The following is a 14,658-nucleotide window of genomic DNA, read 5'->3' as shown; positions in this document are numbered from 1 at the left end:
TGTATAAATTATTTTGAACATGTACGAATACTTCGTAATCGTCAGTATGAATACTTCTTGGAAGAGGTGGGGTGAGAGATGAATCTGACTTTGAATTTTGAATTGTATAAATTATTTCAAACATGTATGAATACTTCATAATCGTCAGTATGAATACTTCATTTGTTTAGATATGAATACTTCTTTATTTAGATATGAATAATATATAGTTTCGTTGTAGTGGTCCCCAATCTTGGCAAATGTCGCTTTCAGACGATTGCGGTCCCCAATCCAGGCTGTCACAAGACGTCAGCGGTCCCCTTGGTTGTTACTGGTCCCCTCCAGCTTGTGTTTACATATGACAAATGGTTCTGATAATAAGTATGAATACTATAAATTCGTAGGTATGAATACTATACGTTTTGACTATTAATAAAATAGCATTAATCTTGCTCTTTGGTGGTAGTTAGCACGTTTTAACTATTTTTTTTGTCTTTTAGTGCGGGGGACAGATAGGGAACTCAAGTAGGGGGACTGTTAGTCGATCCCTATTTATTTTATGTTTCAGTTGAATAGCTTATAATTTAACTTATTAAATTGATTTGGCATGCATTAATCTGGTTTGACAATAATGATAATGATAAGAATGATCGCGTTTCAGTAATTCTTCCGCTGACAATACCGCAACATTAACGTTTAAGACCTAATGGCTGACTTCGATAGAAGTTGGTCAAAGGCAAAGGGTCCCATGACAGAACCAGTCATGAGGCTTCCGAAAATTCCTCGCACCAGTAACAATCACCATAAAACACCTAGTTCGGTTATCACAAAAAAATAAATACTGAGTTTGGATTATCTGTGGCAAATATATCCCTCTTATACGCCAATGAAAGTGGACCCACAAAATTTCTGGTGATATGGGTACGTTATTGACTTGTAACATAAATTTCGTCAGAAATTTGGAACAGAGGATCTAGTTACTACGGCTGCGACCTCGTGAATTTTTACATCTATCTCCTAAAGTTCCCAAAATTTTGACTTATCCCCTTTTCTGAGACCCTTATTGTGATTTCCCTTTACTCCGAAAGACCAATTTGATTAATTATTTTCTCCATTTTCAATTATCATTCAAATCTCTCTCCGCCCAAATCTCCATCCATCCCCAAGCCGCCGCATTGGCTATCCAACTTGAGAAAATTGAAAATGGGGCTCTATTCCCTATAGAGAACAGGAGACTAATTGAAGGTATAGCTGGCCAAGGGCAAATTGGAAAGGGAATAGAGCGCAATAGCAATGTGTGATCTGGTAGCCCGTACGGGTCGTCATCAGCAGCGCTACGAAGGGGGCTGTCGTCTCATTGCCGGGTTCTCTCTCTCTCTCGCTACCCTTTTCGATTGTTATCAAGTTGATAGCTTTTTGTTTGATAAAATTTCTAGCTCAAGTAACTCATTACAAACAATGTTGGTGATTGGCGTGGGGGTTTGATATTTTCCTATGCTGGTCCGAGGGGAATTTGCTTTTTCATATCTATGTCAAATTTTTTTGAGAAGATGTTGCTTTCTGTAAGAGGGCTGACTTAATTGCGTTTTCTTATGTGGGAACCACAAACTGTTATTTTATATTGCAATCCTAAAACTTGCATTAATTCTCTGATTTTTATGTGTAATAAATCAATTATGGTATAGAATATCGTGTAGGATAGCAAATTATTTGAGTCCATTTCCATTTTTGGTGGCCGTCGCTTTCAATTAGGGCCAGTGGAGTTGTTTGTATTCTTTATTTTTTACCTGAAATTGGATATAGTCTAATAATCTTATCAGTACTTGCCCTTACTTTGTTTTTAGTTTTTGCAATTTTCTGTTTGAAATGAGATATCATATTCAAATTTAAAGAATTAATGCTTTGAGTTTGACCTAATACAATTTGACAAATGGAGACTATAATAAATTCAATATTATACTGTTGTCATTTGACTATATAATTGATTATGTGTACTAACACAGTATTAAGTGTACATTTAAGTTTTTTAATAATTGTCCGAGACATCATCACCAATTTGGCTGAAATGAAGCTATAACAAGAACTAAAAGTTTGTCTTGTTTCATTTTGACAATGCTTGCATGTTATCTTGATCTGTCTTATGACTTTGTAGATACCTAGCTTATTTGAAATTGGAGTCACTTTGTTTGTTCCTGAGTTGGCCTTATTAGATGTCTTCTCAGAGTGGAAGAATCTCACTTCCTCAATTCTCTGAATAAATTACAAGTTTAGGTCGTATGGGGCATGTGATTATGTATGCTCCATTGAATGTATTTGTATTTTGATCGTATCTCACTTAGAATTTGGATGGCACTTTTGATCGTATCAGTTGTACATTTAACATGACCAGAAGTATCTCATTAAGAGATACTCTTTTGTTTTTAATTTAACTGATTATATTTCTCAGTACCAGGTGGTACTTTTTAGTCTTGTATACTCTTTGGTACTGGTTAACTCTAAAATGAAGAAAATAAAGTCAAAGAATTGTAATCCATTTTGCTGGTACTCCCAGTTTTGGTGGATGATTTACCCTGGAATAATCAAACTTAAGTTATTCATCATTTTCCCTTCAGTTCCAAATTTGAGAGCTCCTGTCCCATGTTACATATTTTTTCCTTTACCTGTTTTGTGAAAAATATCTGAAATAAGATATCTTTACTTATTCAGGTGCATACCATTTAGATATAAAAATTCTGTTGAGAATCAAAAGGTGTTGGAGGTTCTCATGATAAGCTCTCAAAGTGGGCCTGGTCTTTTATTTCCGAAGGTATTATTTATTCTCTTTTTTATTATTTATTTCCTGTAAGTACTATGGAAATAAGTACCATGCAGTTATGACGTTTCACTTCTGAATACAGAGGTGGATAAATAAAAGGCTGATGTAACACTTTTATCACATGAACCCCTACAAATAAGAGCAATCCAATAAGCCCCCTTTTCTTGTTAATATCATTGGAAATTTCAGATTACCCTCCGACCTTACTTGTTCATCCCCAGTAAGGAGCTAGGGAGCAGGGGTAGAATTGTTAAGCTAGGAAGGAAGTTTATTCATTCAAAGTGAGTATGCCAATTTGTTTGAAGTTTTTAAAGGATTCAAAGTTGCTTCATTTAATCTCTATGTATAAAGGGTGGATGGGAAAATGATGAAACAGTTGAAGAGGCCGCCAAAAGAGAAGCTATTGAAGAAGCCGGTGTGCGTGGAGTTTTGGAGGTAGGTATTATTCTTCCTAAACGAGCTATATATACCAATATTTACCTGAACTTTCCCTGTATTATCCATCTTGTTGTTATTTGGTTGTAAAATGAGGCATATATTCTTGGATTAACCCATTTAAAATCTCCATCTCAAGTCACTCTTTTTTTGGCTACCATGCTAATTTCTCATCTGCAATCTCCACAGATGTAAATTGAGAATGCAGCCTCAAACTGTTAACATTTTATCTGATAAATCCAGTGTTTTTAGTTTCTCAAGCAAATACTATCGTCAAACTTAACAAATCGAAGAGATAATTCCTGTTTGTGGCATTTCATCTCACACAGTCATTCATCCAAGGACAAAGATAAAGAATGAAGTGAATAATTTTTCATAATTTCTCATGATTTATGTGTTATTTCCTTCTCTCTTTTTTTCTGGGGTCTAGACATGATCTTTATCTCAGGAGAATCATATCATCAGTATAACATAATAAATCCACCTTTATTAGTTTAATATATATCTGATTTGTTGACACCATCCCTCTTTTTATAAAAGGATTTTGTAGGATTCTACTATTTCAAGAGCAAGAGCAACCAAGATGAGTTCTGTCCCGAGGGGCTCTGCAAGGCATCAGTATTTGCCATGCGGGTTGAGGAGGAGTTAGAGGTATGGCCAGAGCAGAGCACCCGACAGCGAGCCTGGTTGACGGTGCCGGAGGCCATCAAGCAGTGTCGTTACCCGTGGATAAAGGAGGCTCTGGAGAAGGACTTCTCTCAGCGGTACTGTACTGATAGCACAGGCAACAAGAATGACTGAGTTGTTTTGTGTAGTATCTTCGGTTTGGAATTTTTATAATATAGTATAACCCTCCATAGATTATGCTTTAGTACTTTGGTGGTCTTTTTGGTGATGTTTAAAGAGTTGCTGCCCTCATGGGAAAGAAGAAAAAGATAAAGAGTTGGTACTTTTTTGGGGATGTCAGATGTTTGTTTCTCCAAACATTTTAATGGGCTGGCATGTAAAGAGTTTTGTTTTTAAAAAGAAGGTGCAAAACAAAGTCTAGTAGGATCTTTTTTGAGTGGAAGTATGGGTCTTATAAGCTTTTGTTCCATGTTTTCAAATGCACCTTTTCGAGAGGGCTTTCATTTAAATATAAATTCATCATTCTTATGAGAGGTGCAAGTTTCTGTTTTAATTATTATGAATTTCTTTGGGAACTAATCGGAATTGATATACTTGCAGCACAGTCAAAGAAGATTTTGCACTCGGTTTTGGGTTTCTTTTATGTTTGAATTACAACATAGGCCTCTTAGTATTCCAGCAAAAGAACTGACATGTATTGAAAAAGCCCAAAATATTGCCTCCAACCTATTCAAGTAACGACACCTGATTTCTTTTTTATAAACTTTTAAAGACAAAATATACTCCAACAACTCTCCAAAAAGAGATATATATAGATGATATCAAGCATCAATTTCCAAAAAAACTGTCACTTCTAACAAATTTGAGTAGAACTAGGATGTTCCTAAGTTTACTAATTCTTCTTATGAACTCAACTTTAAAATTTATTGAATAAATTTTAAATGATGGATCCGTACTATTGAAACTCATCTACCTTATGAGTGATGTGTCTATATATAAAAACTTTAAAGTTTCAAATTAATTTAGTATATAATCAAGCGGTCAAAATTAGAAGATTCATAAATTAATTTTAATGCATTCATTTTTTGAACGTTTTTGACCACTTGACTCTATACAAAATTAATTCAAAAAATTTAAATTTTTATATGTAAACACATCACTCTTAAGGTAAATGGGTTTCAACGGTTCGGATTCATCATTTGAAGCCAATTCAATAAATTTTAGAGTTGAGTTTACAAAAATGGTTGGTGAACTTAGGAACACCCTAATTATATTCTTAATCTTAATAGAGTAGAACTAGGGTGTTCTTAAGCTCACCAAAGTGTTTGGTGAGCTTAACTCCAAAACCCATCAAATCAGTTTTAAATGATGAATCCGAACCGTTGGAACCCGTCTACCTTACGAGTGATGCGTCTACATGTGAAAATTTTAAACATTCGAATTAGTATAGCATAAAGTCAATCGGTCAAAATTAAAAGGTTAATAAATTAATTTTAGTGCATTCATTTTTTGAACGTTTTTTGACCGCTTGACTTTATACTAAATTAATTCGAATGTTTAAAATTTTCACATGTAGACGCATCACTTGTAAGGTAGGCGGATTTCAACGGTTCGGATTTATCATTTGAAACCGATTTAATGGGTTTTGAAGTTAAGCTCATCAAACACTTTGGTGAGCTTAAGAACACCTTAGTTCTACTCATCATATATTATCATGCTTCTTTCTATGGTTCAGTTTTTAACCATTGGAGACTTAAGTTGATCAGGTGCTATACTGGTCAGACTCGGTACCGGCATTTAGTTCTTATCAATTAGGATTATACAAAAACTGAATTGTTCTGCTCATTAGGTACTGCATATATCAACTAGCTGAGCATCAGCCACTAGTTTAGCTAGTAAATGCATCCTTAGGAGAAGACCTCAGAAAAAATAAATCACAAAAAGGACAAATCTATAGCATTGTATTATAACAAAAAAAAATTATTTTTTGTACAGAGAAGACCACTATAGGAAAAATATCACCAAAGAAGAGAAAGGTCTCAATATATCATGTATTAATAGTAAAAGCACCTCGTTTTTCATACACACATGCCAACTCTTGAGTCTTGACTGTGCGCTTGCAATAGTAAAGTAACTGAACTATACAGTAACACTTGCAGGAACGCTAGAAGAAACTTTGAGAGAGTTTAGTATCTTATCATCCAATTCAAAGCTAATCTCTTTCTTGTCTCTGCCAATGCTAACATACTCAGCAAAACGCTCCTTTAGATCTTCTGGAAGGTTGGTGGTGCTCGTCCATCCTAATGATTCTTTTGCAGCTCTAGGTTCAGCGTAAAAATGCTACATAAAAATAATATGAGAAGAGGCATATTATATTAAATTTGATAGTTTCTGAAAATACTTGTTGCCTTAATTTCCACCTAGCACAACATACCAAAAAACTCTATCCCTAGCAAAAGTTTCTTTCTGGAGTTCACGGAATGTCAAATTGACCCAATCCTAAATGCAAGACACACATGGCACTAAAACTTAAGTGACCATTTTAGCCTTAGATGGACGCTGCTTTTGGTAGCACAAAATTGTCAGTACAATCAGTACACGGTATATAGGAAAGATCAAAAAAGTTTTTGGGCAGTAACTACCAAAGGGTAATATAATAATTTACCATATTGCGAAAAGGGAAGGCCTTTTTTGCATCAACTCCAGCCTCCTTGGGATCATAATATACTATTTTAAGCTCACATCCGGCAGCTTGTGCACAAAGCTTAGCAAGCCCGTTTAAAGTCACCGCACGGTCGCATACACAGTTAAAAATTTTACAACATGCAGCCTCTGGTTTTTCAACTGCAAGTGTCAGCATGCTTGACAAGTCCCTCACATGTGAGATGCTTGTCAGTTGCATTCCCGAACCAGGGATAGGTACAGGCCGATTTCTGACAATTCCTAAAAAATCAACAGCAATGAAGAAACTGATTTGATATTCAGAAGAGATGAAAAGTTGGACATGGACTTGAACCAACTATGGTGATCTTAAGTGAAAGTTTGAAGGATATGCCCATGATGATCTAATGTCTAGCTAAAGGCTATAGTTATTAATCTATATGTGGCTGATGTATATTAATTCTGAGAACAACAGAAATTCAGATCCATTTTCAGGTTCCACATCCAATCCAATAGATAAGCAATACATTTTCATAGAGATCCACCGAGCACTATCGAGCTTTATATGTCAGATCCATGCATATCAATTTTTGCATGAAAACTTGTGGCAAAAAACAGTGGACAAGTTTCTAAATATAATAATATAGGTTTTTTAAAATGCATGCAGGCTCTGAGCATATTTAATTTATATGCAGATTTTTCCCTGGTTTTCATACTGACTTTAATTACTACAGGCCATTTTTTTTTTCGCAGGACTGGTACCTGAATCCAGTTACTCTTGGATTCAACCTTTTCATATGGATAAGCACATCCTACCATTTTTGTATGCGGTAACCATATTGGGATTTGCCTTCTGATTAAAATGATCCAATACCCTTGTCCAACAATAAGCTACCAAGTCCATTTTTAATGGTCAAAACCCAAAACTATGAACTATTAATAAATCGGCAAGACTCTATGATTTCATTGAATTGAGGTAGCATCATACTGTCAAAAAACCATTCCTCACAATCCTTGTTGTTTCCGGATCCAATCATATATTGAGGCCGAAATGCGGCCCAACTTGGAAATGAGAGGCTTGATATGTACTTCTCCACTGCTACATGACCTGCATCTTCTTTAACAGGATCCTAATACAATTTGATCAAACGCATAGTTAACTTAATGCACTATTGAGGAAATATAAAATGAGGAAACTACTGCCTGATGCTGACTAGTAAGGTATAATACTCATCAATATAGCCATTTCAATGAATCTGGAAAATCCACATTTAAGTATGTTGCAACACAACTACATTATTAAATTATTTAATGAGGAAGTACCCCTTCAACATGAGGAATCTCGTCACTGGTCTTGTAAATACCAGCACTGCTAATGAAGAGAAATTGACTGATACTGGCAGATTTAGCCCAATCAGCCACTGGCCTGTCATTTTCAAAACAAGTAAAATTATGATCCACAATTTAATCAGCCAGAAAAGGATTTCCTTGGTGCACAATTCATCATGTTACCGGGCGGTTATTACCCTTATGGGGTATGTCTAAGTCCGTAGAGGTTGTTGGTTGCGTGAAAGAATACCTGATTGGGCTGTCAGTAGGGCAATCCATGTACCGGGCTATTTCACTATAGAATCCACACCTTTGTGGAGTTGACCATATTTTTAACAGTACACAGTAAACTTGCTGGGCACAACGACAATAGGAGTTCAAAGGAAAAAAATTATTGAAAGTTATCAGCCGGGGAAACAAAAGAAATTGACATACTTGACAGCATCCAAATCTTTTCCATTGTTATCTAGCACTACATCAAATGTGGCCCCATCTACCACTTTCTCTACTTCAGACGGTTCTCCCCAGATTGTTTTTCCTCCAGCACTCACCAATTCCTAACAAAGGGGAAACCATATAAATAAGATATATATAAATAATAAAAATAATTGGATAAGAACATCTTCAACTGTAAGGCCAGTGACCTAATGAAGTAACCTTTAAAACCTCCAAAATATCATATTGCGTTTTTTTTCTGAAGTAATTATCGATATATTTCGATTTTTTCTCATATTATTCTTACTTCTCAAAATTGTTTTGATTAAAAAAAAAGTTTATTATTATTACTTTTTTTATTTTTTTGACAGAAATTTATTATTATTAGCAATTTAGCATTCCGATCTTGGTTTTTTTAGAGAAATGTATAATGAATGATTTGCCTATTACAGGGTTAAAAAAAATTCTGATCCTTTCCATACGGAACTAAAGTTTCAATCTGGCAACTGCAGAGCCAGAGTCATCAAAGGTGGGCAAAAAAGGATTAATTAGATAAAATATACAATCTTCTATGTATATGGATTCTGCACTTCAATATTTCAAGTATTGAATCAGATTATGCATACAATTAGAAAGCACAGATTTAGTATTGAAAAGAAAAAAAAAAAAACTGTTCATTTCAAACTTTGGGGCTATTGGTAGTTATCAATTTTTTGTAATTTGTAGCAAATGAAATGATGAATTGAAATTTAGGAGAGTAGATAGAGAAAATCAAAGCAGAAAGGGGAAACGAAAAAATTGAGATGGATTTTTTATGTACCGAGAATATATATATATAAATAATAAAACAAGACAAAAATAAAAGTCCAGGGACCTCTCAGACAGTGTGCTTTGAAAAAGCTAAAAAGAAAAACTATGCTGAGGGCTAGTTATTTACTGGCAGAGTGGGGGTACAGGGGTACCGAGACATGATACACCACTATTATTATCATTTTACAGTTCTCATATCAGATGGTTTTTTTATTTTTTTTATTTGAGCGAAAGGCAGGCAACCTGGACTCATGAACAATTGCTTCTGCAATCATCTGGTACTTATCAGTATTATACAGGACCATTGAGCACTAGGATTAAAGGTCCAATTATAGCAGCAAATTTAGAAAAAGATTACCGAAAATCTAGTAAATGGAGGTTTCTTCATCTTACTAGAAGCCTCTTCACCAACTGTAAGCACAGTGACCTCGTGACCGGATGCCAACAGTTCTTTTGCAAAGTAGAAGCCGATCACAGCATGCCCACCACTGTTAGTATTGACAATCAGTACTTTCTTTTTATCCGCTGAGGCCTTGACAACAAATTTTGATGAAAACTGGGGTCTTTTTGAAAAGCTGTATTTGTTCAATGGTTGGGAAATGGAGAGGAACTGAGAGGAGAGTGAAGACTGCGAGATATGGGAGACCGAAGGGAGAGGAGAGAGGGAGCATATCACAGTTGATAAGCGAGGAGATTTGCGCTGAGGGAGAAGTGAGAATGTGGAGAAGGAAGTGGAAGTAGCCATGGTGAGTGACTGAGAGAGGGGGAGCGAGAGACGATAGGAAGAGAGGGAGATGTGTGGAATGGGTTAATTTATGATGATCCCGGAAAGTGGTTTACGTGAGCCGACTGGAAGAAAGAGAAGCATGAAGAAGATGCGACATAGGCGTATGTGTAACAGGTTTAGGCACTATTGGATACTCTCTCATCCCGAACCCCCGGTGGTGCGAAATTCAAGACCCGCCAATTCGAATTCGCATCCTCTGAGATATCTCATATTTTGCGTGATTTTTTGAAAAATCTCAACCGTTCAAATACGTTCTGCACGAGTGTCAAACAAACAATACTGCTCCTGCGCTCTCCCGAATAGGCATCGGACACGTCGGTCACCCAAAATATGAAATATCTCAGAGGATACGCGCACCGCCGGATTTTTTTTCTAAATAGAATTTCTTTTAATTATTTGAACGGAACAAGTAATGCACGTAGATTTTCGAAAACTAGTCTCTACTGATCCGTAGGATCGGTGTAGCAAGAAAAACACAACCTACACTGGTCCTAGAGACCGGTGAAGCTAATTTCTTACCCCGTCATTCTCTCGCCACAAAAAATCCGTTCTATACCTCCACTGATCCCTAGAATCGGTGGAGGGTTGATATCCAAATTTGAAGTACTAAATTAAAATACCAATGTATACATTAATTTATAAATAAGTATTTTTTTTAATTAAAATTTGAAAAGTTTAGATTATTATTAAATACTTCTTTAGGTATTCCTTATTAATAAGTATTTTCTCCGATTATTATAAATATGAAATTTTTTTCTTTATTAATAGATATTTTATTCAATTATATAAAAATATGGAAGTTCTTTTTATTAGTAAGTATTCTATGTTTCTATTTAGATATATTATAATCTGAAATTTTAATCTGTAATTAAGTATTTCTTCAAGTAGACAAAGATCTAGAATTTATTAGTATAATGTAAATGTTAATAATTGAATATCGATATCAAGAATAATTTTTTTATATATATTTTAGTTCACTTTCAGCAAGTATATAATATAGATATTCCGTTGTTTAAAGTTAGAAATAAATGTTTGATTTTCATATTTACTTACAATTATTATATTTGTATATAGATTTAAAAATAAATCTCAGTAGTTATAAAGATTAGAATTCCTTTTTAAATTATATATAATAATTAAATGAATGTAATCGTCGGGCTTCAAATTTGAATATCAACCCTAGGATCGGTGGAGGTATACAATGAATCTTCTGTGGCGAGAGAATGGCGAAAGAATGACGGGGTGAAAAATTAGCTCCACCGATCCCTAGGACCGGTGTAGATTATGTTTTTCTTGCTACACCGATCCGTAGGATCGGTGGAGGCTAGTTTTTGAAAATCCACGCAAAGCGTGCTTCTTCCGTTGAAATAATTAAAATAATTTCTATTTAAAAAAAAAAATTCCGCACCGCCAATTTGCCAAATGAAAATTAGTGGAGAAAAGCCTGCGGCCCTCACCTGTGAAGTCATCTGTGTAGTGAACTGTGCGAGCGAAATCAAAATTGAGACGATTAAATAAAACAGTTTAAATTTTAAATACATTTATTATTTTATCAGGAACATGAAATATTAATTTAGTAACTCACGTGGTTGAGATGATTGTGATAATATTTAAAAATGCGGTTGTGCTGATTAAATAAAACAGTTAAAATTTTAAATACATTTATTATTTTATCAGGAACATGAAATATTAATTAGTAGTAACTCCGGCCATTTTTTTTAATAACCAAAAAAAAGAAAAATATAAAAATAACCTCCGTTTTTTTTATATATATGTCCTGACCGCCTGGATACGGGGCGGGCCGAAATTTTAGCAAACCGCCCATACTGGAGGCGCTTCATGCCATTACCAAACCGCCACAGGGGTGGGCGGTCCACCCTCCCCCCCCCCCCCCCCCTTTTTTTTTTAAACGCCCCAGGGGTGGGCGGTTTGATTTTTTTTTTTTTTTTTGAAAATCTTAGTATTTTGATTTAAATAATTTTGTGAAGAAAAAATTGTTTAGAGTGTATGCCAAAAAATAAAACATTTGACATATTTATGAAGTGATGTCGTAATTTTTTATATACATATACATATATACATATATACATATATACATATATACATATATACATATATACATATACATATATACATATACACATATACATTTATATATATACATATATCCATATACACATATACACATATACATATATACAATTTTTTTTGTAAACTCGTTTATTTATAATATATGTATATATGTATATATTATAAGAGATGGGCTACGGTGAGTTGCGAAGTAAAACGTGTTTCTACTTCACGCCGTATTTTTATTTTGAAAGTCCAAACGACCGATCCGAACCGTTAGATGTTTAATCCATATTGAAATGTGCTTGGAGACCAAATTTTACATTTTTTTGGAATTTTTTTACTATTTATTAAGCATTTTTTAAAATTGCTGTTTTGCTGTCAACAGTAAAAAAACAGTAAAATTTTCTGGACCATCAGATCAGCGACTTTCAAAATTGCTTAATAAATAGTAAAAAAATTCCAAAAAATATAAAATTTGGTCTCCAAGTACATTTCAATATGGAAAACAAGATGAACGGTTCGGATCGATGTTTTGAACTTTAAAATCACAAAATATGAGCGTGAAGTAAAATAGCCGCTTTACTTCGCAACTCACCGTAGCCCATCTCATATTATAAATATATACATGTAGAGTAAGGCTACGCTACTTCGTGAATTAAACGGGGCGTTTTAATTCGCGCTCATATCTCTAGTTTTGAAGTCCAAATAGCCAATCCAAACCATTAGATGTTTAATCTATATTAAAATGTGCTTGGAAACCAAATTTTACATTTTTTTGAATTTTTTTTACTATTTATTAAGATGGTTTGAAAATAGCTGTTTTTTAATGCCTACCGTCGAACGAAAACTTAAATTGAATTTTTGAGGCTCCAAACGATATTTTTTTTGAAATTCTAATGCTTTCGATATGATAATGCCCAGTGTACCACCAGGGCAAAATGGATCCGTCTCATCCTCCCCTTTCCGAAAAGTGCTCATACGCGTAAATCCGAGTTTCTTAGCCAAAGTTATGGCTGTTTAAAGTTTTTTCAAAAATTAAATTTTGAAAATTCATAACTGACTGTAGAAAAATCCAAATAAGTTGAAATTTATATCAATTATGTGTATTTTTGAATGCTCTACATGCTGGTGCAATTACTTTTGCAGTTTGGTCCTTGTATCAGTCCAGACTTGCTGATTTACCAGCAAATGTCAAATTTAATATTTTTAGTGTTATATTTAGACTTGTGACATCCAACTGACAAATAAAATCAAAGTTCACAAAAAAAAATCAAAGTTATAAAGAATTACGATATCACTTCATAAATATGTCAAATGTTTTATTTTTTGGCATACACTCTAAACAATTTTTTCTTCACAAAATTATTTAAATTAAAATACTAAGATTTCAAAAAAAAAAAAATCAAACCGCCCACCCCTGGGGCATTTTAAAAAAAATAAAATAAATATCAAACTGTTCACCACTGAGGCGTTTAAAAAAAAAAGGGTGGACCGCCCACCCCTGGGGCGGTTTGGTAATGGCATGAAGCGCCTCCAGTATGGGCGGTTTGGTAAAATTTTGGCCCGTCCCGTATCCAGGCGGTCAGGGCATATATATAAAAAAAACGGAGGTTATTTTTATATTTTTTTGGGTATTAAAAAAAATGGCCGCAGTAACTCACGTGGTTGAGATCATTTGTTTTTTGAACGGTTAAAAAATAATGATTTTGTATCTATCTTAATAATTAGTAAAAAGTTTTCAAAAAAATATAAAGTTTTATCTCCATGCATATTTTAATATAAATATTATGTTGAATGGTTTGGATCGATAATTTGGACTTTGAAAACAAAGATATAAAATATGAGTTATGATGAGATATGAAAAAGATGAGGCATTGGAACCCTCCTCCTTTTTCATACATCATATTTTATATCTTTGTCTTCAAAGTCCAAATTGTCGATCCGAACCGTTCAACATAATATTTATACTAAAATATGCATGGAGTTAAAATTTTATATTTTTTGGAATTTTTTTACTAATTTTTAAGATAGGTAAAAAATCATTATTTTTTAACTATTCAAAAAATAATGATTTTCTATCCATCTTAAAAAATAGTAAAAGATTTCCAAAAATTATAAAATTTCATCCCTAACTATATTTTAGTATATATATCATGTTGAACGTTTTGGATCGATAATTTAGACTTTGAAAATAAAGATATAAAATATGAAGTATGATGAGGTATGAAAGGCATAAGGCATTGGAACCCTCCTCAAAAGATGAGGGTTCCAATGTCACATGCCTTTCATATCTCATATTTTATATCTTTATTTTTTTTAGTTCCAATGTCTCATGCCTTTCATACCTCATCATACCTCATATTTTATATCTTTATTTTCAAAGTCCAAATTATCGATCTGAACCGTTCAACATGATATATATACTAAAATATAGTTGGAGATGAAATTTTATAATTTTTGGAAATCTTTTACTATTTTTTAAGATTGATAGAAAATCATTGTTTTTTGAATGGTTAAAAAACAATGATTTTGTACCTATCTTAAAAATTAGTAAAAAATTTCCAAAAAATATAAAATTTTATCTCCATGTATAAATATTATGTTGAACGGTTCGGATTGACAATTTAGATTTTGAAAACAAAGATATAAAATATGAGGTATGATGAGGCATTGGAACCCTCATCTTTTAAAAAAAGATGAGTGATCC

At 33.7% G+C, this 14,658-nt stretch overlaps 2 protein-coding genes across 2 annotated transcripts; one reads left to right on the top strand and one right to left on the bottom strand.

Annotated features, from left to right (window-relative positions):
- Positions 1–1,006: 1,006 nt before the first annotated feature.
- Positions 1,007–4,396, top strand: LOC144544777 (nudix hydrolase 16, mitochondrial-like). Its single transcript, XM_078293336.1, has 4 exons — positions 1,007–1,343; positions 2,686–2,785; positions 3,146–3,229; positions 3,770–4,396. Exons 1-4 carry the CDS (start codon positions 1,273–1,275, stop codon positions 4,028–4,030), a joined length of 516 nt encoding a protein of 171 aa, XP_078149462.1. The 5' UTR covers positions 1,007–1,272; the 3' UTR covers positions 4,031–4,396.
- A 1,399-nt stretch (positions 4,397–5,795) lies between these two features.
- On the bottom strand, positions 5,796–9,906 carry CSP41A (chloroplast stem-loop binding protein of 41 kDa). Its single transcript, XM_078293328.1, has 6 exons — positions 9,450–9,906; positions 8,282–8,403; positions 7,841–7,943; positions 7,506–7,647; positions 6,522–6,799; positions 5,796–6,196 (listed from the first exon to the last, which is right to left on the bottom strand). Exons 1-6 carry the CDS (start codon positions 9,834–9,836, stop codon positions 5,996–5,998), a joined length of 1,233 nt encoding a protein of 410 aa, XP_078149454.1. The 5' UTR covers positions 9,837–9,906; the 3' UTR covers positions 5,796–5,995.
- Positions 9,907–14,658: the final 4,752 nt, after the last annotated feature.

This window comes from Carex rostrata, chromosome 2 (assembly GCF_964058835.1).
Source record: "Carex rostrata chromosome 2, lpCarRost1.2, whole genome shotgun sequence".
NCBI classification, from domain to species: Eukaryota; Viridiplantae; Streptophyta; class Magnoliopsida; order Poales; family Cyperaceae; genus Carex; species Carex rostrata.
The sequence above is the reverse complement of the archived record's forward strand: the minus strand, read 5'-3'. Positions and strand labels throughout refer to the sequence as shown.